This window comes from Cinclus cinclus, chromosome 1, assembly GCF_963662255.1.
Source record: "Cinclus cinclus chromosome 1, bCinCin1.1, whole genome shotgun sequence".
Classification (NCBI taxonomy): Eukaryota; Metazoa; Chordata; class Aves; order Passeriformes; family Cinclidae; genus Cinclus; species Cinclus cinclus.
Window position 1 is genome coordinate 42,544,564 of NC_085046.1, and position 25,650 is coordinate 42,570,213.

General features: G+C 36.4%; 1 protein-coding gene across 1 annotated transcript in view; it reads left to right on the forward strand.

Annotated features, from left to right (window-relative positions):
• Positions 1 to 25,650, forward strand: part of NEK11 (NIMA related kinase 11) — a 76,950-nt gene that overhangs the window by 27,096 nt on the left and 24,204 nt on the right. Inside the window, exons 6-11 of the mRNA XM_062496724.1 lie at positions 3,093 to 3,242; positions 3,325 to 3,403; positions 3,897 to 3,982; positions 7,400 to 7,519; positions 9,138 to 9,231; positions 10,092 to 10,242. Coding sequence (XP_062352708.1) covers positions 3,093 to 3,242; positions 3,325 to 3,403; positions 3,897 to 3,982; positions 7,400 to 7,519; positions 9,138 to 9,231; positions 10,092 to 10,242 — 680 coding nt within the window. The remainder of the gene's footprint in view (positions 1 to 3,092; positions 3,243 to 3,324; positions 3,404 to 3,896; positions 3,983 to 7,399; positions 7,520 to 9,137; positions 9,232 to 10,091; positions 10,243 to 25,650) is intronic.

Sequence of the window (25,650 nt, forward strand, 5' to 3'; positions counted from 1 at the left end):
ATGTGCTCTAAAGAGACACTGTGCTTTTCATGTTTGCTGAGATAGTCTGCAGCTGCCTTTTCAAAATTGACTGGAATATTCACAGTGTAGCAGCTGGTGCAAGAAGTATTGTCCTTTATAGCCCAAGGTCAATAAATGGGGAAAAAGCTTCATGTTTTACGTTTTTCTGCTATGGAAGTTCTGCAGTTGGGCTCAGAGAAGTGGCAGCATTTATGTTTTTCTTCAGTTGAAATGTCAGGAGTTCTTTGTTAGTCCATGCTTTATGTAAAATCTAAATTCATAGGAGGCAAATTAAAGTTGGCTCACATGTTTTCCCCAGCATCTCTGAGCCTGGACTGGCTGGGCCATGAGAGAGAGCTGTTGCAGATGACACAGCCTGGGGTTTCCTCCTTTCCAGACAAGAAGCTTCTTCAGGGATCTGATCTCAGTTCAGCAGTTCACCACCCCTTCTTCCCATCGGTGCTTCCCCCTGTAGATGCAGCAGGTGGAGAGGAGTCAGAGCAGTGCCGGCAGCTGAGCCGAGACAGAGAGAGCCCAAGGGGCCAGGCTGGGCCAGGGGTCCATCAGTGATGTGTGTGTGTGCCATGGGGGCTCGCTGGTAGCCCAGCACAGCGTGACCCCGAGGTGCTGCTGTGCCACTGTCCTGGTGTCCCTTCCTGCCCTCACATGCCCTGTAGTGACACCCCTGTTGTTGGGGCTTGTCTGACATTCCCATGCCTCCAGTGCTATGGCAGAGACAAAGCAATGTCACAATCACATGTAAATCCATTGTATTCTGTCTTCCATCAAGTATGGTCAGATTTTGACAGATGGTTTGTCTCTTGTGTTTGGGTAAATTGAGCTACCCACACCACAGGTCTTGAGGCTTTCATTTTATTGTGCTTGCTTGTCTGTGCTTTCCCCCCCACTTTGTCTTTTTCTTTAATATTAACAATCAAAAAATGAAGCAATGTGAAGGCTGAGGGGTTGGGGAAGACAGCAGCAGGGAGTTCTCATTTAAGGGCGTGTATTGAGGAAATTAAATTCAGATACATATTCCTCACAGAGTCTCTTAAGACCTTTTGGTATGACCAGGCTGAGAGATATTAATTAGCCATAAAGATATATGCATTTACATTATAAGACTTTTGAAGTTGAATATAAAACTAACTTGGGTTTTATAACCTTTGAAAAGCTGTAACGTTTTTTTACAGAAAGATCAGATGTTAAAAGGATGATGCTATTTATGTAAGCAACACCAAAAACCTCAGGGTGGTTTTTCCTGAGAGGGAGAAGTTAGAGGTCTGTCAGCTGAGAGTGGGGAGGACACACGGAAGGCTGTCCATATGCTCAATTTTATGATGTAATTGAGCATAAGTAGCTTCAACATGAATTGGTCATGCCACAATTTTGCTGAAATTATGTGCTGTTCAGGAACTTCACCAAACCTGTTCATGAATGTAGGGAGTTGTCAAACCAAATATGCTGGATGGCTGGTTTAATGACCATTTTAGAATTTTATAACACAGCAGTTATGCAGGCTATGATTATAGAAGTAATTAAATTATATGTTTGGATCATGTGCAGATTGCTTATGGGAATTGGGAAGCAATTTCCTCCTGTTTCTCACAAGGTGCTTAGACCAGAAATGTCAAAACACAACTGAGAAATGCAGTTTTGAGCCAAAGACTTGTCTGTTACTTCTTTGGGTGTTTACAGCTCAGCAGCTCTCTTGGGAAGAAATAGTCTTGTTCAGGAACCCAGGACAGCATTACTCATCTTAGGAGATGTTTACTTAATTTCAAAGATTTCAATCCTGTGGAAACAAGCTTTTTCCTTCATTTTTCTTTACTTTTCCCCCTGTTTTATTTTCTTTCATGGGACAGATGGGATTTTCCCTGGGTAGGCTGTTCATAGCCCTGGCTGCAGCAGAATGCCCTTTGGCATTCTTTTCATCTTTCTCCACCTCAAGTGTAGTCAGAGTACTAAACTAGATGAATAAATCCGCTTCCCTGATGTGTCAAATCCTGTGTTCCTAATGGCTCATTAAACAATTTCTAGCTGCCAGAATCAAGCAGCTTCCAAAACAGATTGATTCTGCAAAAAGAAGTTGTAGTACAGTCTGTTAGGTTGGGATTTTCCTTCTTTTCTTCTTCTCTCTGGCTGATTTCCATTTCTATTTGATGCTTTCAGATGCTGTGTGCATAGGGGCTTTTTGTTGTTCTTTTTGCTTTAAGTATTTTCTCATGTAGTAATCATCTTGTTTCAAAGTCTGAACATACATCATAAATACAAATTATCATCTGCATCTTACTATTGGCTGATTTTGAAAGTTTGAAAGCTGTTTGACAGTCAAATCTTTAAAAAACCTAGTCAATTATTTACTTACCTCAGTAGTTGTTCTTTAGTTGGTTCTTAGCAAAAAATGCTCTGCAAATGGCTCTCATATATTGCTTGAAAAGTGCCAGTGAGTGGAGTCCCCCCATTCCCTCTCTGTTCTTCCTTATTCATACTGAATGTAGAGCCTGGGTTTCAGCTTTAAAATTATTTGCTCTTGTTCTTTTATTGCCAGATGGACCAAAACAACTCATCTTCTTTGAACAAAATGAATAACTGAAACTTTATGTATTATTTGCTTTCAAAGATTTTGTTACCCCTTTCCCGAAAGCCATTCACCCATACATGTTTCTTATCATTGTGCTTTATTTTCTTACTTCTTCTGGAATCACAGATTAAATTAAAAATTCCATAGTCAAATATAAAGATATTTAAGCTGGTTGCTTAGATGAGCTGCAGCCTCATCTGCTCTCATCTATATCTGGCTGTCATCAGCATTTTCTATGGCTTTGATCAAGTCAATCATCGATCAAGTCAGCACCCTTGACTGGAGAAGGAGCTGAGCATCCTCCAAGGCCTGCAAAACTCAACTCCCCTATTTTTTTAAAAAACGTTTGTGAGACAGAACTCAGCTGAAATGCAAACTGTTATGAACAGTAATTATATAAAATTATTATAAGAGTATTTATTTTAAAATGTTCAATTTGTTCACCTTTTATGATGGTCATTAGGACTGGTGAATAATATATACTGTTTCTATTTGTTTATTCTTTAAGGTCTCTGGGATGCATTTTGTACGAGATGTGCTGTATGAACCATGCATTTACTGGACAGAATTTTTTGTCTGTCATGTTAAAAATTGTAGAAGGTGAAACACCTTCTCTTCCTGAGAGATACACAAGCAAACTGAATGCTGTGCTACGCAGGTATGTTATTTTCTTGTTTAGCAGGTTTTTCTGTAAGTTTTTACAATTGCTTAATTACTACTTTTGTTTTTTAATGTTTCAGCATGTTAAATAAGAATCCTTCATTGAGACCAACAGCAGCAGACATCCTAAAATCCCCTTATATTGATGAACAACTGAAGGTATGTAAGAAAAAGCAGTGGGTGTACACTTGCCATTTGAGTACATATTTTGCAAAAGCGAAATGTAGCCAGGGAAAACGTGTTGGGAAAAACTAATTTGATAGCTGTTGATAGGAGCATTAATCTAGGGGACTTTCAGAGCTACCGTATTAATATGACTGAGGAATGAAGCCCTCATCACTTGACATGCTGAATGTATCCCCTCTTAAATGTTATGAGCAAGAAGAAAAACAGACATTTATGCATAAAAATGTAGATCACTTTGGCCTGGGTGCATATATAACTGTTCTGATTAGTCAGGGTTTTAATGAAAACCAATACCTATTCCTCTTTTTACCCAGGCTTCAGTACCTGTGTTATTTGGCTTTCTGAGAAGGTGGGGAAGGAAACTGCTCAGTCACTTTTTATATCAGGATGGTATTATATCTGAATAGCATTGTGTCTTGATACCCCTTCTGTTTTATTTTCTTATTTAGTTATTCTTTCTTTGCAGAAAATACAGTACAAGTTCACCAACACAACTGTGAAAGATAAGGCACTTAATTGGCAGAAAGAAACTGCTCCCATTTTTGGTACTGTGTAAGTATTTTTGACAGTTTTATGGGCAGTAGTATATGAAATTACAATGTTGCCAAATAATATCATTAAAACTTGTGTCAATCTCATAGTGCTTTATGTTTAGACAAACTTACTCCCCAAAAGTACAAAAGAGCAACCACTCCCATTAGGGAGATACATAATTAAGATATAGGGAGTTAAAAAAAAAAAGATTTGCAGATGTAACGTTTTTATTATGTGACTGTGTAAATTGCACATGCATGTACAGTATATGTTTATGTTAATACCAATTGGTAAGTAAATAATGGCATTAGTCTTGAAATTTTTGAGTTTTAAGCTGTCATTTTAGTTAGGTTATCATCATTTATAGTGCTACTGTTTCTGTACCTACTAGAAGTGGAATGTGAAAGCTATGTTTCCTAAATGATCCCAGTATTTTCAGTAAAGGCTTTGCTCTGTCAGGAGCTAGCAAGAGCAAACCTAGAAGTTTCTGGTCCCGTGAGGAAGCAATGAACTATCCTGTTTCTTGTTTCCTCTAAATTACTGTCAAGATTTTAACAGCTCTCTGATATTTGTTTTGAATTATTAGGTAACAGCAATAAAGATTAAAACAATCTAAAACTGGCAGTGCCTTTGAGGCTATAGGACTTTCACCTTTGTATTTTGTGACCTCTGCTCTTGTACAGGACCCACAGTTTTGCAACTGTGATCACTTTGCAGATGCTGCCAATTCTGTGGCTTGCAAGCCTCCCTTCAGGAGAGGAGACTACCTTCAGCTTTTCCAAACAAAGTGTAGTTTGCTGTCAGTGGCAGGAAGAAAGCAGAGTACAGACAGTTAAATTCAGCATAGCAAAACCTTTTATACATAATTTTATCCAGTTTAAATGCTGTCAGTGTATCTGTAGGTTCTCATCTCTGCAAATTTTGTTTTGGGTTTCTACTCATCACTTCTGTCTTTAATCTGTCTCTTGTTGACAGATGAGTGTCTTTTTGTGAGGCCATAGTTTTCTATTGTGGTATGAATAGGTACCTTTAGTATAAATAGTTCATTGAATTTTGCAAGCCTTGATGTAAAATGAAACAATAAATACATATATTCAAGTTAATTCAATTAACTTTGAGAGGATTCCTTCCTTTTCAAATTAAATATAGTTGACTACAGAGATGTTCCTTAGAGATATACTGTAAATAATTTTGGAACACTGAAATATTCCCCAGATATAATGCCAACTCTATCTGAATTATATTCAGTATTTAATGCTTGTTGAAACATAGATGATGAAAATCTTCAAGAAACTTTTAATTCTTGCCTTTATCTTATGGGAGCAAGATTTCAGATTATCTATATGCACCAAAACCATTGTATCCACTTTGGGGAAGCAGTATTGTTACTTGCAGAATATATATCCAGACTTCAAATATCCTCATGCTTCTAGAGGAGACTGATAAAACCACTTTTTGTTTTTTGTAAAATATATACTATGTTCTGTACCTGATCCACTGTCATTAGCTAGAATGTATTGAGTCTCATCACCTTCCAAGTGGACATCATTTTCTGACGCAGCTAGCATGTGGGAAGGACATTTATGTACATTCCAGAATCTGTAAATATACTTTTTCACAACTAAGTTTGTAGTTTCTCAGAGGAAGAGCAAGTAGTTCTAACTGCAAACACCATACAAACACCATGCTCTTACACTGTTGTTAGAAGTAAATAGACAGTCTGCTTCTGTGCAGAGGTCTGGAGTTCCTAGGAATCCTGAAACAATGAATGGCAATTAGTCTTGAGGTTTTAAAATTCAGGGTATCAATTAGGAAAAAAACAAACTAGGAGAAGCTTTTCTGTAACTTATCCTCATTTGTGCTACAGTGTGATTATTTTTGGCCAAGTGTTTGGAATAAGCAAGAAGTCATAATCTTATGACTCTCATTGTATTTATGGGAATATTAGCTGCCTGTATCATCACTGGTAAGCAAAATGCCAAAGAATTCCTACAAGTCCAGATCTAAAGAGATAGACAAAATGAACTAAAAATACCTGAAAAATGACACAGAGCAGAGAAGGGGAGGAGAAAAAAATTAAACACTGTGAATCCCCCACATATGCTGTCTTGCAGCAATTATTCTAGTCCCAGTGAGTGTACAAACAGTTGCTAGCTATAGTGTTCTCCTCAACCATTGCTAGTTTATATTTAATGTTTACTTTTTTCTCACCAGGAATTCTTTTTGCCATGCAAAGCAAAAAGATTGAGTCTAGTTTCTTCCAGTAATGGCCTCTGATGGCTTATTTTAATCTATTCCCATTCAAGTAATAAATTTTAAATATTTAAGGAAGTATAAGGCTGTACAAGTTCAGTTTCAACTTGAATGAAAAATTGCTTTTCCCCCATGAGATTCTTTTAATTTAAATTAGAGGTTTTTATAGGAGACAAGAAATATGTCTACATTATTCATACTTGAAGAGTTAGTTCCATTCTTATGAATAATTGAAGTCTTCTTGTCTTTGTCCTTCCTCTTTCATATTCCAAACTAATATTCATATCTTTGCACTATTTGAAAAACATAATGAATCTTCTCTGCTCATTTATTGAAATCTTGATTTCAGAATGATAGTCCAGAAGTAGTGTTACAATTTGTATGGTTGCAAATCTGGTCGCTTAGATTATTAGAAGTGAATTTATAAGAGCAAAAACAGTAATTTGAAAGGAATACTTGGTATTATAAATACACAGTATAATAGATATATATTGTGTAAGTGAAAGGAAACTGTCAAGGGATTTCAAACTAGGTTTTAATTTTTGTTTTAATTACTGTAGGATGTGAGATAAAAACCTGAGATTAGGATCCTTTTTGTGATAAAGGACTAATATTGCTCTCCTCCACTTGATAAATACAGCTGAAATACATAAATCAATAATTAATGCTCAGCTTTCAGAGATGGTCTATGGAGACCATTTTGCCTGTGAACTCTTGTTATTGATTAGGACCAGAAATTCAAGAAGATAACATAATAATTATATCTGTCATTAAGGACACATAAATATTCCCTTTTATTCTAGACAGCTTGTAACAATCAATGTAAAATGTACAAGTGGTATTATGGTTCTCATTTAAAGGCTGTCTTTGCACTTGGAATATGTGCAATAATGAAGCCTGACAGGGTATATATTTCACTGTGCTTCAATATTTATTCTTTTAAGGAGATGAATCTACCTTTTTCCATCATCACCTGAAATGATTCACTTTCTTCACAAATCCAGGTTTAAATATTTCAATTTAAAGAGGCATTTGCTTTCCAAACTAAAGTCTATTTAGTCTGCTATAGTTCCAGAGACTTTCTAATTATTCCATTTAAAATGTCACTGTTTCAATATCCAGTCGAAATACTGAATATTTTCATTTTTATATGAAGATGGGTTTGCTTGCATTCAATTTCAGGCAGAAGAAAGTTCATTTGCAAACTCTGCAGGACCTTTCTGAAGTTCAGAAAATGACACCACGGGAACGAATGCGGCTGAGGAAGTTAAATGCTGCAGACGAGAAAGCAAAGAAGTTGAAGTAAGCTGTGCATTAACCATGCAATTTTCTCCACCCAACAGTCTAATAGGAGAGTTAGAATTGTCAAGGTAGAAATAAAAAAAGTATGGGTATTCAGCTACTCAAAGTCAATGAGGATTTTGGATGACAATAAATCACACTAATTATTTATGTAGGGAAGAAATTAGAATGTTAGCCCAAAACTGATACTTTGAGTGCCATGGTTCTGGTTAAATAAATATATGAGAGATTTTCAAATGTGTTACAATAGGACACTTTTTTAGAATGACTGTTGATGTTGAAAATTGCACAGTCCGAGGAGTTGGACATCTAGTTACAACCCAGCTTTTGTCAATGATTTTGGCCTCAGAGGTTTTCCAATAGAAGTTAATAACTCAGAGGATAGGTAGTCTTGTAGAAGGATCAAACAGGGATAATGGAAGTGTTGTAAAGTCTTTATAATTGATGGGATTTTTTATTAAGTGAGACATAAAATGTTTTGGAAGAGATTAGGTACAGTTTCCGATGGAATATGAGGAACTAGAAGGCTTTGTTTGGGGTTTTTTAATAAAAATAAGAATATACTGGTGTATACACATCAAAATGTGTTTTGATGACACATTTGAAGCAAATAACTAAGACCTTCATGTCCTTTTGGAAAATATGCCTAAAGAGCACTTGTGTCTGACTGGCATTTGCTACATAAATTGATTCTCATTCAAAAAAACCTTCTTGAACTGAAACCACTGTATAAAAAGTATTAAATTTACCACCTCTTCTGCATGGTGCTTTCAGTAATATGGTAAGCCAATTCTTGTACTAGTATGAAATTTGTAAATAGGAAGTCTGTCTCTTTCACTTTTTAAAAATGGATGGAAATTGGGAAATAATACTAATTGTAGGATTGTTCTAGTTTGGTTTTCACTTTCGTTGCGTTCTCACATGTTTTCTGATAAGATTTTCATGTGTTTTCTTTCCCCCAAAACCAAAATGAAATATATTTATTTTGTGATATGAAGGCAACGTTAATATTCAGACCTTGTTCTCAGTCATGAATCTTTAAAATGGGTGAACATTGAGCTCTAGGTCATTGTCAGCTGATGCTGGCTGAAGATGTTGGAAACAATGATGCCTTCTCAGACTAGAGCTCTACTTCCAGCAGTGCAAATCTAAAGATGGATGGGAAGGGAATATATTAATGGAAGCTGGAAAAACTGCTTAATGTAGCACCTGTTTTAAGTGGTTCCACACAGAAAACCATGGTTACCAACTGTCCCCCAGAGGAAGAGTTCATAGCACACAAATGCTGCATGCCTGTGTAGAACTGAAAGGTCCCTGCACTACATGGTGGAATAAAGTCCTAAGTATTTAAGACCTTTGGAAGAACTAGACAAGACTGGGACTAGTAATTTACTATTTCTTAATTATGTTACACAAGTTGTGAAAGTAAAATATAATAGGGTTTGGAAATAAGGTCTGAAATCTCATTTTGCATTCATTAAAACTTGAGTAGAATCCATGAATATCTGGCAGCATGAAAATCTCAGTATGGGATTTGTTTTACCGTGTCTGCTTTGAGAAGATCCCTTTGTGCATGTCCTGATATCACATTGTAAATAAAAGTGTTCTGTATTTACAGGCAGCTGGTAGAAGAAAAATACCAAGAAAATATCAAAAGAATGCAAGAATTCCGGTCCTGTAATTTTCAGCAGCTGAATGTTAACATCCTACATGTAAATATGGGCTGTTGTTTTGGAGGTCTCATTTATGTGCACCCAGTGTATATCACTTTTCTGTTTCCCATATGGTTTCTTTAGCACTAGAGGCACAAGCCTGTTCTGAGACTAATAACTGGGAAGTGCATCAAAATCTGGACTGCTTAGCTGAACCTGTTGATCTGTGATGAGGCAAAGTACATTCAGTTATTCAGATATGGTTCAACAAGCTCTATATTCATTGCATAGTTTTGGGTTTTTTTAAGTTATCCTTTCTTAATTTACCCTTAAATCTAAATCTGCTCTCTGAAATGTTTTTACTGACTATATGACATTGGAGTTCAAAATACATTTCTTTTCACGATGTTTAGAATTGTAATCCTTTAAACATTTTAATTTGGCATGGCAGTGGGTTCTTTTCTTTCGGTTAAGCATAGTAGCACTTCAACTGGCTTTCTAGTAAGAAAGAAGCCTTGGAATGACTCCCAGAATAAGCTGCCCTTTGCTTTTAAGCTATCTGCAGCAGAAGATGAGCCAGTTCAATTCTAGCACCACATCCTATTTAGAAAGAAAAAGGGTCAATTTGGAAATAGTTGGTGAATGTATCTCAGAAATAATTTTTTGTGTGCTGTGTATTATATCTTTTCTTTTGCATGTCCTCTGGTTTCCATTTTCCATTGTGTCTAGAGAAAAAAAAAAGTTAAACTTGCTGCTTCTGGCTGAATCACTACTGATCATTTACGAAAATGTTAAGATTTTATTTTAGTATTTGCCTAATACCAGTCCCAGGAATTGTGTAGATCAGGGCAACCACTGTGTTGTGATCCTGCTGAAAGCTCTGTTCCTGTTTCTTCATGCTGCTTCATCATTTGACTAAGGAATCTGATGACCAGACTTCAAAACACCTCATTTCAAATCACCTCGTTGATTCTCAGCTAGCCACTACGGGCAACTATGTGTCCACAGGACATGATGAGCCACAAGGGAACTGGACGAGTGAACTCTGCATGTCTGAACTTACAGACCACGGTAAGGATTCAAGGTCTGATGTTAAAATGACAATTCCTATCAAAAAAGATTAGTCCCTTGTAGTTCATATGTGGTGGGGAAACTGCAGTTTAAAAAGTGGTCAGATTTGTAAAGTTGTCAAAAAATGGTGAAGAGAGAAGGAAAGTAATCTGGGTGAATGTATGTACAGCAGATGTATAGCAAGGTTATGTGGCAGGAGATCTGTGTTCCCAAAGTTTGAGTGACTTGTGAGCAGAGATGGAGGTGAATGTATTTCCTCCAAAGGATATGCTGAGTTAGAAGGAAATAGCTTAAACTTTCCACATATGAAATGTCTGGCATTAGAAAAGCATTTCCTAACTTTCCTCTCCAGGGAAAGAGGGAGTACAAGAATTCAAAGTGTTTGCACGTTTGGTACACTTCAATGCCATTTTCTTTTTCTTTAACAATGAGAGAAGCAGATGGAAACTCTTTAAACTCTGCTTATCTATATTGTCCACAAATACTTAGCTATTGTCTAAAGAATATGAAGTACTATATAACATGTATTTTTCTGTAATAGGTAAAGAAATAGTCAAGCTTTTTGAAAAGGGTCAGACTGTGGAAATCTTGTGTTTAATGAGGAGACTGTTTAAGACCGTATTTATATGATTTTTGTCTACAGTGTTCTGGAGGAGTGTCTTACTCTTAAATATTTAAAAATCATTGTGTGAGCACTATTATGGTGAAAGATTTTTAATCAGATTAAAATCTTGCAAATATGCATCAATATACTTTAAAGTAGGAAGACTACTTTTCTCTAATAACCTTTTAGTGTTGGTTTATGTACATCTGTGAAAGTATAGGTCATTAAATTAAAGGCATCAGAATCAGTTTGCTTGTGGTGGAGGTGTTTTGGCTTTTTTTAATAGGAAATGGTGCATTTTTCTTTCAGTGTACCCTCATTTGTGTCTGTGGTTGGCTTGCTGTTTCGCAGTGTGAGGAGAGATGACCTGTGTAGGAGAGAACTCAGCTGCTAGAAATACATCCTGCGGGGAGGGTGGGGAAACGTGCAAAGGGAGGACTGACAGAAAGCAGTAAACGTGGGTGAGAGGTGGACTGGGAGAAGCATACAAAGACTCCTAAATAGAAACAGAACAACGTGGTTGGAAGGAAAGAAATGTATGTTTCTGCCTTTAGAGGTCATTAAGCTGTTAAACTATAATGACAGGAATGAGATGCATTTATATCTGTGATGCAAAAGCTGGCTTAGTCCATTGTACAAAACTGAATGCATGTTTAATTGCTTGTGCCAGAGTCTCTGATGGAGGAGTGGTAAGTTCATGATAAAAAGGAGTTATGCATAGGCAAGAGAAATTACATGGTTTCTCTTCTTCGCTTTGTGAATACCTTGTTGTTCCTGAAGCTGATGTCACAGCTGGTTCTTAGTCTATTCAGTATTCATGCTCTTCTTTTCTTTAAGCATTTCAGTGCAACCATGCATATCCTACATGTCTAATTATTAAGTTATTAATTGCACCTTTGTATTTGAAAATGTAGAAACTGTTCCAGCTACTGATTTTCCAACATAATTTTGTTCTTGTTCAATGGCTATACAATAATAAAAGAAAAAAAAAACTATAACCAAGTCTATAAAGTTGTTTTAGCGAGTTCTCTTTCATGTTAATTAATCTTGCCGACCGTTACTATGTTAACAGAAGAAGTAAGCATGTGAAAACCAGACTAACAAGCAGTTACAACTAATAACTAAAAGCTGTTTAGGAAGGAGAGAAAAGGCAGGAGCAAGTTTTAAATTATCAGGGCAGACCTATAAAAATCCGCTCAAGTAAAGCTGGTGAGGAACAGCTAGGGAGAGTAACCCAGACCCAGAAGGTATGGAGGAAAGGTCAGAGTATCTGTGGCTCACAGCCTGCTGTCCTTCTAAAATTTGCAGCATGAGATGAAGAGAATAGCAGGGTTTGGAATACTGAAAGATCAAGCTATTAATGGATGAAGGAAAGGAAGAGAGAATAAAATACCTTGCACTCCTCTTTCAGTGAAAATAATCTAAACCATTGTGAATCACAGTTGTATGTCAATGTGGAAGGTGTCAAACACAAATCTTAAGGTTTAGCTTTAGTAAGTAGTTTCGAATACTGTGGCATCTTGAGTCAGATTTAGTAGTGGTAGCTGCACTTAACTGGAAGTTGGGCAAAACAAGGCAGTGTAGTTAGATAAATAAAACCCACTATGGCAGTTTGGGGTTTTGGACTTCACAGTAGGTAAGTTTTAGCAATGCCAAAAGCATTCAACTGCTGTAGACTCGCCTGGGAAGTTTATGCTTCACTCCATGTTTGTTTTATGTAATCAGCAATGACATTCTGAACATTTTTTATTCTAACTAGTAGCCTTGTGCACTTGAGAGACATTTGAAAGAGTTCTTTGAAATCACCTATAGTTCACCAATTTGTTACTGTTCAAGCACATTTATTTTCTGGAATATGAAAGATATGAGTGGACCCTGTGGTTTTGATGTGGATGAACTCACTGAACTACAGAAAAGCTTCCTCAAGACTGTTTACAGCTGATACAAGTTCTTAAGAACTTAAATAAATAATATGATTCTTATTCCTAAGGAGAAGTGCTTCAGGGAATATAAATACTGGTTTTTTTAGCATTTTTAAGATGCATTGCCTTATTGCCTAGCATCTTAAATACTTCTCTCCTCCTGTGTATAAACCTCTATAAACTTCTATATTGTTCATATGTTTTAACACAGGTCACTTTTAGCATACCTGGACCTTCCATCCTTATTCTTTCCTTAAGATGCTTCCTAGCTCTTACCTCAGAATTCATAACGGATTATTTTTGCTTTAAAGCCCTAAGTTTTGAACTCTTAACTCTGTTCTTTGAGTTTCCTCATTTTCCATTATTCCACTTCTTAGGGTGATGTAGTGTTTGTTCTTATATTATCCTGGTTCTGGGACTTGGTCTCTCCAGCTGACATACATACTAGAACAAAGGATACTTTTGGTATGGCTATTACTTTTTTCCACACTGCAGATTTTCAGAGAGGTGTGTGGGGTAACATTATTTGCAATAGTGAAGTTTTAAAAATGCGCTTTAAATTTCTATTTCTCTGATGTTGCTATAATAAGTTTCTGAACAGTTTTGCATCTTTAATCATACTATCTAAAGTAAACAAATATTCTCTTTATGTGTAAAATGACAGACAATGGAGTGGCTAAGAAAGAACTAGAAAAAATTACTTCTATGATTACTAACTATATTAAGTAAGTATTACTTATTACTAACCATATTAAATATATTAAGTAGTATTATTAGCTATATTAAGTAAGTAAGAAATATGTTGATTGTGTCATTGGAACAGTAAATGTTCTTACTGTATACTTCAGCTAGTTAGACCATTAACATGTTTCTTAGAATACTAAACCTTTGAAAATAGAAGAAAATGAAAAGTATTTTTGCTCATTTGCAAGTCTTTTATGTAATAGCTTTAATCTGCAATAAGTTTTTACACTGGTTAATTGGAAACAAAACATGAATTATATTTTGCTAATGAGATATTTATGGAAAGATATTTTATAGTTGTGTTTAATATTAGTTGAAAAATGTTGATATCTCTGTCTTATCTGTCCAGGAATTTAAGGAATTGTCATCATACAAATAATTTAACTCTATGGCATACAGAGCAGTTAAGAATATATTGTACTACTAGGAACAATTTTGGGTTACTCTAGATATCTTTGCATCTCTTCCATCTTTAGTTTCTCCAAGTACAAGCGAGAGTCAAAAGAACTGAAATAAGATTTGTATAGAGATAGTACACAGAAACACTAAGCCACTGCCAGCGTTAAATTCAAATATTTGTGTGCTGAACATATACATATATATATGTATAGATCTGTACACTTTATTTGTTTTCAACAAGCAGCATAAAATGAAATAGCTAATGATTAGTATTAGGAATAGCTAATTATTAATAATTGAATTTCCTTTATATTTTTATTCAGAGGTTTTTTTTTTTTTGTTTTCTACTTCATTTCTCCAGTTCATTTTATTGATCAATTATTTCTGAATGTTCAAAAGTATGTTTTGGAAGTCATGGCAATGATGCAGGAATGAGCAATGCAAAATGTGTCAGGATAAATGTCATATATTTCTTGTTCTTGCTGAGGTTTACCTACAAAATAAATTATTCATCTTCTCTTATTATCATCAAAAAGAAAAGGCACCTAGCAATAAAGTGCTTAACATCACACACCTACCCACACCCACACACAACTCTCCTATCTCTTGACCAACTTTTTATAGAAGCTATCTCTATTTGGATTAGGACAGATAGGCCAATGTACATTTTGCTGGAGATTACTGCATTTTCAGTGCATGTACTTATCTTTCAGCAGTGGGTTTGTGAAAATACCAGCGAGGCAAATTGTATTGTAGTGCTGGCAACCAGAGGTCAGTTCATCTAATAGAAAAAAACCCAACAAAGCTGTGAAAAAGAACTCTGCATATTAAACTGCTCATTTCCATTAATGGTAATTACTGCAGCTGGAATAAAACAATCCATTTTATAAAACACAAGCAAAAAATTGTCAACAAGATAATAGGACCATCCATGACCTACAGCCCGGCCTGGTTGTTATGGATGAATATGGTCAGTGTCTTTCTCTTCCAGTTAGAGCAGGGCAGTTCCAGCTGGGCAGGTTCATAACATGTTTAATGATGTGACCTCCTTCTAAAAAGCTACTGGAGCCATTACAAAAGCAATGCATTGCTTCCTAATACAGTGTTATAATTCGTCTTCTAATTCACCTGATTGAGCTTGTCACCCACTTTTCTTATTCAAAAAGAATAACCAGAGAAGCAGATACCCCCTTTTCCAGAGAACTTGATATTGAAGTTTTGGGATGCAGAAAGTCATCTTTGCCCTAGATTTTCTACTGATAGACCAACTCAGCTTTTTTGTGTGTGCTACTACACACTGGGCTAGATAATGGCAGATCACATTAATTGTTTGAGTGCAGGTAGTTTCACCTTGGTTGCAATGCCTTCTAATGAAGCCAGATTTTACAGCATAGTTCCTCTCAATTCTTTGGACAAGTAGATTCCTTTTGACTTGCCTAAGTTTGCAGAGATATTGAATAAATTAGGAAACACTGCTTATAGGCACTTAATGTAAAGAATCCAGAGAAATCTGTATCAGACCATGCATTGTACCGACCTCTGTAGCAAAGAAGTGTGGAATTTTCTTAGAAAATCCTCTAGGTAGAGGAGCTCAATCTTTGCAGCTGAAACTAGCATGAAGAGCAAGGCATAATCCTGTTATACAACAGTAATAGCTAAAGGTTCAGGGTTTCTGATTCAATTTCTACAGTGGAACTTGCCTTGAAATTTGCTACAAAATCATAAGCTGTATCTAAAAGTGCTTCTAGATAGTTCAGTGCAATTACGGATGCAACAAATCTACCATTTCCTTACTGTCATTGTTGATCATTCTGGTTTGGATCAGTGTTTACATTTGAAAGATAAACAATACAAAGCTATCTTCACTACCAAAGGCCCAGACCTTTTACAGGCACCATAAGGAGTGTTAAATTCAACAAGCCACACTCTAAGAGGCATGAAGAGTTAAAGCCATGCACTGGCATTTGTGGCTAAAATTTCCACTTTATATTCGTATCAATTTCACAGCTGATGAGACATGGTAAACAAGGGTGGAGAAGATTTATTTTTAAAAAAGGTATTCAAGAAATTATACATGTATCTGTATTTTTAAGGGCTTTTCCTCATTGTACCACTTCATTGCCTGGAATGAAAGAAAGCCAAAGCAAAATAACACTGGGCATAAAAGACACTAACAAAATCTTCTATCCTGCATTTTTATATTGCCAGCTGGGGCCTCTGTTGCCATTTTTGTAAGATTCCCAGCTCTACATAAACTGCTACTGCAGTTAATAGACATATTTTTGTGTGGGAAGGGGTCAAGTTAAAAGAGGAGAAGAGCTCCAGTTAAATACTTGTGGTATTTAAATTCTTTGTACAGAAAAATAATGTAGCAAATTAAAGCCATATGAATAAAGGGATATATTATATGATCTCTCTGATCTGTATTATATTGCTTCTTATTTCTGTATACTGCAAAGGTAATCATTTGTTAAATTCCTTAGCTTAATATCTTGCAATACATTACACCTGGCAATCCCCTGATTTCATTATGGTTTCAAAATAGCTAAGTATGTTACAGTAATTGTATACGTTATTCCTATATCTCCATGGCTAGTTTTAAGTTATGGATATAATGCCTTGACTTTCAAGTGGGCAAAGTTCAGCTGGCCCTCAAATAGGAAATGTTCACTCATCTTAAAATGCTGTGCTTTTTTTCTAGCCTGTTATTTTCATGAGCTGTGTTGAAGGATTTTCAAGGTAGTACTGTAAATTTTGGGAGGTTAAAAACCTGTAATATTTCTGAGAAAATCTTCCAGCAACTGTGCACACACCCCTTTGTTTTGATGCCTGCAAAATTGTACTTATTTCATACTCATGGGTAACTGAGTAATACTCTAAAAGATGACCATACAAGTGATCATACTGCTCAAAGGCTTTAAGGAAAATCAAGTCTTGTCTTGTTTTTCAGTCTGGCAAGTCAAAATAAAGGAGAACAGTACTTACAGTAAGTGGTATTAAGCACCTTTCTGCATTATTCTTGTTACATTATCCTTTGTAACCAGGAAATCTTGTGTCAGTTAAGAGGGCAGCATTGCTCTGAGTTCTGCTTTGGTTAGCCACTGGTGTCCTCTTTCTCATGGTTACCCTACTTCTAGGATCATAAGGCGTATTCCCTTACTTGCTGCAAGGATAGTGTAGGATGCTTGTGGAGAGAAACTCGCTGGTTTAATTCTGGCATTTGCAGTTACCAGTCCCACACTTGTCCTTGGAACATGGGGTGACAAACTCCTGAGACTCTCGCAGGATCTGAGGGCGTAGCGTGCTCCTCTGACCTCCTCATCTGTCTCTTGTTTTCACTGCTTGGTTTCACACTGAGCCCAACTCGTCCCAGATTCAATTAAAGGAACCATAAACCTGATTTATTCTAGCAAAATCAAGATTTCATGAAGTTCGTTAAGTTTGCAAGTTTTAGCCAGAAATTGGAATTTGTTTTTTTTTTTTTTTTAATAACTGACTAAAGCATTTTTGTTCTTATTTAAGGAGTTCTTCCCTTGAAGTATTGTCTTTGGAGAGCAGGAGTTGAACTCTAGCCATAAGCTCCTCAGGAAACCTTTTCTATATCTATGTACTCTTCAACATGCCTAGCTACTAAAATCTTTTCATATCTTCACAAAAAATTATAGCTTACTTCTTACAAGAAGTCTTGTTCTTGCAGATTCACAGAGGAAAGCCTGCAGTATGAAGTCTTTACACAGCAGTTATATAAAAAACACAAATATTTCCAAAGTGTGGGGAGAGCAAATTATATTACTTTATAATTCCTTCTTTTTTCCTAATCTATTTTTCATATTGGTTTAGTTTGGCATTGATTAAGAGAGTCTACTTCAAAATTCACCTTGGTAAATGACTACAGTTAAAATGATGCTGGCCAAATTTCTTTAAAAACAGCACAGGAATTCTCTTCACTCCTTCCAAAGCATTTTGCTAAAGAACATTTATGAAACACTCTGTGAATTTAGGAAGGAATTAGAAGCAAAGGCACTGAGACTGTGTAAGTCAAAAAAATACTATATACTGGATTCTGTAGCAGGTACTTCCAGATAATATCAGTGTTTAAAACTTCCTTAGAAAGATGCTAGTATCTGTTCCAAGTTGTCCTACATGCAGAGCAACATGGCTTTACATGGTACATTAGACACGATGTAAATAAAGATGCACCAGGCTTTTGCTTGCAAACAAAGCATCAGTGAACAGGACGGAGATGGTGTTGGAAAAAACTTTGTTAGGATTCCCAGTCCAGCTCCAGTTGAAGTTTTATGGCTTACTTATGTAGAGAGCATTTTTGAGGAGCTGAGACAAGTTATATGATGATGCAAGAAGCTAGAGCCAATTCCAAGTGAGGGAGAATTTGCCCTGAAAGAAGCTGTAAATGCTGAATTGGTTTGCAAATTCTAGCAGTTTGGCTTTCAGTGCATGTGACTGCCAGACAGCAAGGTGAAGGGAATGAGAAGATGACAGCAATGAATATCAGAGTTGAATTCTCCTGCTGTATTTTCTGCTTCACAGAACTAAGTGTTCCCCTGTGATCTTGTAAATACGTGCTTTCTCAAGTGAATTTCTTTTAAGTGTTTAAGGGCTCAATACCTTTTTGTTTGGTTGTTTTGTTTTTCTTACTTGTTCATCATATAACTTACATTATTGCTTATATCCAAATTAAATGCATTTTGCATTTTTGCTACATCCAGACTCATGTGCAGAACTGCTTGCACCAAGTTTGGATATGAGCCATTCCCATTTGTTTTCTTCTCTTTCTGTAACTTTTGTTTGTGAAAATGCCCCCAGATCAAGTCTTTAAAATATCATTCTTGAACCAAATCTCAAGGAGAAAGAACCAAGTCTCTTAAGGGGCAGATTTTGTGCTAACATGTGGACTTTTTCCTTCCCAACACTGTTGTCAGACTGAAAGGGAAAGTGTCAGAAGGTCAATATCTGCCTCAGATTCAGGAGGAAATCTGAGTTTTTATTGGAAAGTATGCTTTGACTGATAAAAAAAAAAGTTTAAAATAACTTAGGGAGTAAGATAATTTTAAGTTGATGTCATTAGGTCACTTTTCCTTTAATTTACATCTCTTGGTCTGTTTCTGCTAGAAGCAGTGCAAATAGCAGGGCAGCTTTTACAATAATAAGGATGCTTACGCATAAATGAAATGGCTTCCAAAACTCACCAAATGCTTCCTGTTATTGACTAAATCACTATGTTGTTCTTTCTCTTTATTCAGCCATCATTACTAAAAAGATTTCTGAACATTTGGAAGATTTTTAGATTTTCTGAACTTTAAACCATGCTTGAAAGGCAGCATGGCTTCATCTTCATTGTCACTGCCTACCAGAGCTCCCATTTCTGTATATGTGACAGCTAGGAAATCATTATTATTATTCAGAAAACTAGGGGAAATGTGATTAAAGTCTTCCTTCTTGCTATTCATTTTTGTTAACCCCTCCTTTTAAGAACTTCTTTTTTCCTCTTATGCTTTGTGCTTACTGATAAAATACCAGGTGGTGGAATGTTTAGGGGAAAAAAAAGGTGTCCTTCAAATAAAATATTTCTTTTGGAAATTTAATTTGGTTAAAAAAGGTATTTTTCCTTGGATGAACAATTTAGAACTTGCTACTTTCTTTCTAACATCAAGTAGTAGATGATTTCTATAAGGCCACTCTGATTTATACCCTCTGTATTTCTTTTTCTAGCCATTTCTCAATAGATAGTTCTTCACTCAGTGACACCCATAAAATAATTGAAGCCTTTTACTTCTTTTGAAATGCAAAGAGGACAATTATAAACTATTAATGTTTAAATTTGGTTATATTACTAATTCTCATTTAGAACTCACTTTATGTCTAAGTATGACATGGCCATGTTAGAAGATGATTAATTTAACAACTTCATAGTCCTTTTTTTTCTTATCCAGAAAGATTGTACAGAACTTTGATGAGTACAGAAGTCCTGTACAAAAGTTTCCACTGTCTTTCTGAGCAATGAAGCTTCAGAGCTTGAAAATGCTTATATATATATATATATATATGCATACCTGACCAAAGGATGGTGATTCTCTTTGACTGAAACTTTTAAAGTTTAGGGGTTTTGTCTTGCACAGGAAAAAAAAAACAAAACAACAAAGCACAACAGAACAAAATAACCCAAACCAATCTGAGTGATCTGAGATTATATTAAAGGAGTTGTTTTATTTTTCTAATCATATGAGTATTGTCCTGAGCTACAGAGGGTCACAGAGCCTTTGATCTCTGTGGTAGAATTTCTCATTCAGGGTGTTGTAGCTCAGGGAAACATATCTCTGTGTTTCAAACTTCTCTCCTACTGACAGTGCTTGAGCTCTTTATGCTTTCTTCCTTGAAAGCAGAAATCCCTTTCTGTTTTCTCCCTCTGTGATAACTGATGTACAGTTCTGAAGACAGCTGCCCAGCCCTGTGCACCAGCTCCTCTTGCCAGCTCCTAAGTTTCTGCTTAGCTTGTTTAGTGTGCATGCTAAATATGTGCACACACACAAATAGGTCTGGGTTGATTTTGAGCTGTTTTTGACGAATCAAATAGCTACAGCATTATAAAATAATTTAGGTTAGAAGGAACCTCTGGCAGCCTAGTCCTATTCCCTGCTCAAAGCCATTCTTTTCAGATGAGGCAAGTCAGAATGTTAGCACTGAAACACATAATCACAGGATGATTATCTGCAGGTGCTTTTGTTGAAGAGCTCTGGATATCAAGGGTACAAACCCAAATCTGACTCCAACATGGATTCCAGATGAACATGTTTTTATACCCTTTTCATTATATAACTATATATTAATTATTAAACCCATATTGTTCTATTGTATACATTGATCTTATCTAAGCATGAATTTTTGTAATTTTCATCAGGTCCCCCAAACATCCTTTCTCATGATTCTTGTTACAACAACAGCCTTTCTCATGATTCTTATTACAATTAAACAATAATTACATTCAGCTACAAACAATCATTACATTTAACAATCGTATCAGTTATCATATGATGATTACACAGGTGCAGTTTCACCTGATCTAATTCGTTCCCAGAGCCTAGTTCCCTTTCCCAGGCCTACCAGACCCAACCTTTCTTTCCACCCCCTGAATCTATTGTATACAATGCCCATGATTTTAGAAACATTTTAACCCTACGCTATCAGGCAGTGTACCTCCAAGGGTTTATTGAGCTTGCAGCTTCTTTAAGCCCTGTTCCAGTATTTGATCACGCTCTTTTACCTTTTCTTTTTTTTTTTTTTTAATAATGTCAAATTGGAATTTAGGCTGTTCCAGATGTTTGTTGTCTCTTGTCCTATCACCATGCACCTCTGCAAAGAGACTTGCTTCATCTTCCTTTATCCTCTGATCGGATAGTCATAGAGAGCAGCAAGGCTGTCCCTTTGCCTTCCCTCCTCAGGGCTGAAGGGATCCTGCTGTCACAGCCCCTTCTTGCACCCAGCGCTGTGCCCAGCCTGGGTGCCACGGTGGCATCTACTCCAGTAAGTAACACCTGTTCATATGGGATCAAACTGGCATTGGCTGATGCATTTCCAGAGAAAGGAAAGGATCAGGGGCACCTCTGTGTTACTGACAGGGTCCTGCCAGTGGGCTGTCTTGCAGCCCAGTGCAGCACAGCAGACAAGCAGAGGGCAGAGGAATGATTTTCTCTGCTTTGCCTCAGTGCCCAGCATGGCTCATATACACAGCCTTGCAAGGGGGCCAGTGCATGAGTCTTTGTCCTGGCCAACTCTCTCAATTTGCTGAGTTCTCTATGTCAGTCTGTGGGAGCAGAGATGTAGTAACACCACTTTCTGGTGTCCTGGCTCATGTCACCATCTTAGGAGCCTGTTATGTCTCATGAGAATATGTGTCAAAGCAGTTGAGTGAATTGCTCCTCACTTTTCCTGTGTGTGGTACTATGCGAGCCTATCAGTGTAGCAACATGAAACTGTAGCAATTTTTTCCCTTAAGGTAGGAATGTGGCAGCTGAAAAAAATCTGCCTTTTCCCAGAGATGCAATGAAGCCTTTGGATCAAAAAAGTACAATAGTCCAATAGTCCTTAAGAGTCAAGTGTGACTCTGTTTCTGTGAATACAAATGATGAAAATTTACTTATGTTACACCATTCTTTTTTTCTTTTACTGTTTTTCTTTTACTTTTTTTTTTCTTTTAATAAAAGTAGCCTTATTATTGTCTTCTGCATGCTCTGGAATGTGGGAATACTATATCAATGCAAGTATGAGTTTGAGGCACAAGAAAATTAAAGATATTTATCAAAGTATTTTCATCTCTTTGGAGAAAATTGTTGTTGCTGAGTTACCTTGCTACCTGAAGCAAGCTCTTGGTGGATTTAAGCAAAATATTACAAGTATCACATTCCTCTGTTTTCTGTTTAGATTGTCTTCTCAGGAAATAATGGTGCTTTTATGATTATTTTATTTTTAGATAATGGGTTTTTACCCTTCATTCCACTATTAGCATCATGTTACTGTATAGAAAGAGATCTAAGGGGAAATGCTTTTATTCAAAGCTTGTTTTCTTTTGAATGTTTAATAGCAACTATCAAGCATCTCAATACTGTGCCTAAACCATCTAGCAATACCAAAGCAACAGCTGAGTTTGTTCTGAATTCCGTGCTTTGTAAGCAAATAAAAGCTATTGTAACTGGCCTTGGTGCAATACACACAGCTGGATAAAGCACAAGGTGCTTTCAGAGATGAGCTGAGAGATGTGGGGGTGTGAGGGAGCAGAAGCAGCTGTACAGACCCTTCCTTGTACTCCCTATAGAGAATATAAGTATATAAGTGTGCTGTATCAGAGATGGTCAGCTGGATGCTAGTCCAGCTGTCAAAACAGAGGCAGGGTCCCTGTGTTCTTCAGCAGCAGTTTTGTTTCCTCTTTCAACAGGATAGACTTGGCATTGCCCTCAAGAGCACCACTTCTTTACCTGAGTACCTCCCAGGCACAAATAGGCTTATATCTATTTTATTTATCAGAACAAAGGACAGGGTCAAGGTCCTGTCACTGAAGTCCATGCTGGGCTTTGCAATGGTCAAGGACAGGTCAAATAGCCTAGCCCAAAGACCAACATTTTTATTAAAATACTTATCTGAAAGCACAAATCAAATAATTTTCTTCTGTTTTACAGTAATAAGTGTGCAACTTCACTAGTAATGTTCAGGAATGGGAGCAGTAACCAGACTTCTGTCACCTGGTTTGTGGAAACTGGAGGTGTATGTGAAATCACATGGAATTATGGGAAAACTCAGGTAGCAAATATTCTAGAGGAAGGACTGCAGACATGGAAATGGAAGCTTATGGGGCCTGAACTCCCCCTGTGCTGAAAACACTAACTCACTCAAGCTATCTGCACTTGGACTTCAATAGGCCAGCATAAGTAAAGCTTGACATGTAGATTTATGGTATCTGCTGTGCCAAATCCACCTTATCTGTTCTTGAAATTCATCTGATCCTGGGTATCAGCTCAATAAGCTGCTCTGTACTCAGATGATTCTGCAGAGAACTGGAGATGTCTTGTGCATTTGTAATACACGGAGGACTGTGAGCTGGCTTTACTTTGGTAAGACTCAAAGAATTGTTATATGGAAACAGTTTAAATAAATGTGTAAATACTTTGAAGGCTCCTTCTTTAAAGATGCTAGTTTTAAAACCAAAAAGTTTGAAGAAATTTTATGAGGTAAATGCCAAATTCCCCTGCACTGGATATGCTGTCATCTTTCAGAAATGCTACTTGAATTGGTTTCTGAATTGGGGGACAGTAAACTTGTATACCCTGGAACATCTCTAGCATCTGAACTAGCATTTCAAATTGTATTACTAAGCTTGGATTAACCGGGTGTCTATGAACAGCTGTGAAACCAGTTTCACAAATGGTGAGGTAAATAATTCCAACAAGGATGCAAAAGTTGGCATGGAAGTGGGATACAGCCACTGCCAAGTCTCTCTGCATAGTTCAGGAGCATCACCAGTTTTGTATGGTCATAGGCTGCTCACAAAATATAGAGCTTACAGTAGCCAGGTCAGACATTTTAAAGTTACAATTATGAGTAAAAAGACTGATTTTGATACCTTGTTTGGTTGGAAAGGGGAGTCTTGCATTTTTTAGTACAGCAATAAGCAAATGCAGAATGTGGGAGGATAAGATAACTCAGAAAACATCAGCATAGTCTGATTTTATATTACAACATAGTAAATGGGCTGTTTTGTATGTATTTGAATGTGCATAGACAGAATGCAGATGAATCTAATAAAATTGTCCTAATCACTGGGATGACAACCTCTCTGCAAGAAAGAAAAATTGATCACCTCACATGGGATAGGAGATGTATCTTAATTTTGTAGTGTTCTTTCCACGTAGAAAGGATGATATTCAAGATTCCCTTTTTAATGAAGTGCTGGTCTTTTCTGTCAAATGGCACTTTGTAGAACTCAAACAATTGAATAAATGCTTTCTTTGTGAGAAAATGGTTTTGGGTTGGGGGTGTTCTTTTTCTGGAAACTCAGATATTGATTGTTTGTTTGCTGGTTTGTTTGTTTTTTCAGATTAAGAAAGGTGAAAAATAGAAACAGGAAGGATTAGGATTAGAAATTATGGCAGTGGAGCATGGGGCTTTTATGTAGCTTCCATTAATATCTTAAAACAGAAACCTGAGTGAGAATGTGTCAGCATTTTGAAGCTAAATCAGGTTTATAAAGAAAGAAAGTATTTTTGAAATTACTTTGTAGAAAATAGATAGTAGACCTTATATCTCAACAGGAGATCTTAGCTATCTAATGCTGAAGATAGCTACGCTATTTTTCCTGAGTTTCTTTCTTTCGCTTTAAAGATTAGAATTATTGCTCCTGCCCAAACTCACGTCTGTTAATGGATTTTAGTTGCATTCCCCTCTTTGAATCCTTTTGGATCTTTATCTATGTGAAACAATTAATAAATATATTAGTAATTTTTATGTCATATGGTTTGAATTTAATTTATTTCAATGCTGTAAAATATAAGATAGTTCTTGTTTCTCTAAAGGGACAGACTTAATTGAGGAGAGTGGTTGAAATTAGCATTCGCTAAAATTATGACAATGACAGTGATGATTTATGACAGCTGAACATTAAATATTTTTTGTCTTCAACTAACATTTCTTGTAGTAATCTCCCCCTGAAGGAGATGCAATCAGACTTCAAACTGTTCTTTCGTACAGAGTCTGGTATGCTAAAGGATTTCACCCAGTGCAGAGTGGCTGAAGTGTCTTTCAAGCTGTGATGAATGTATTCAGTTTTAATACCAATTATTGTACTTCATGGGCTCATTGGCTATATTAATGTTGCACTCCCTGCTGTTACTAAAACTTGTAATAGTAATAAATTGAGAAAGCATGACACCAAGGTATGCATAGCTTGACTTTATACTAGTTTCTTTTATTTTATTATGGTTTTCCTTCAAGAAAGTTCAGAAAAATATATAGATTTAATTTCTCATATCTTTTAAACATGTACTTGATACATATTATTTTCCATTTTAGCTTAGCAATTGTATTCACCACAAGTTATGTGTGTTAGAGAAAATAAAACTGAGTTATAATTTCAGCTCACAAAAGCTGGATTCAATCAATATTGGCTCTGCTTTGACTAAATGTTCCCGTAGGGTCACTTCCAGCCTGATTTATTGCATAGTTTAGAGATTTCAG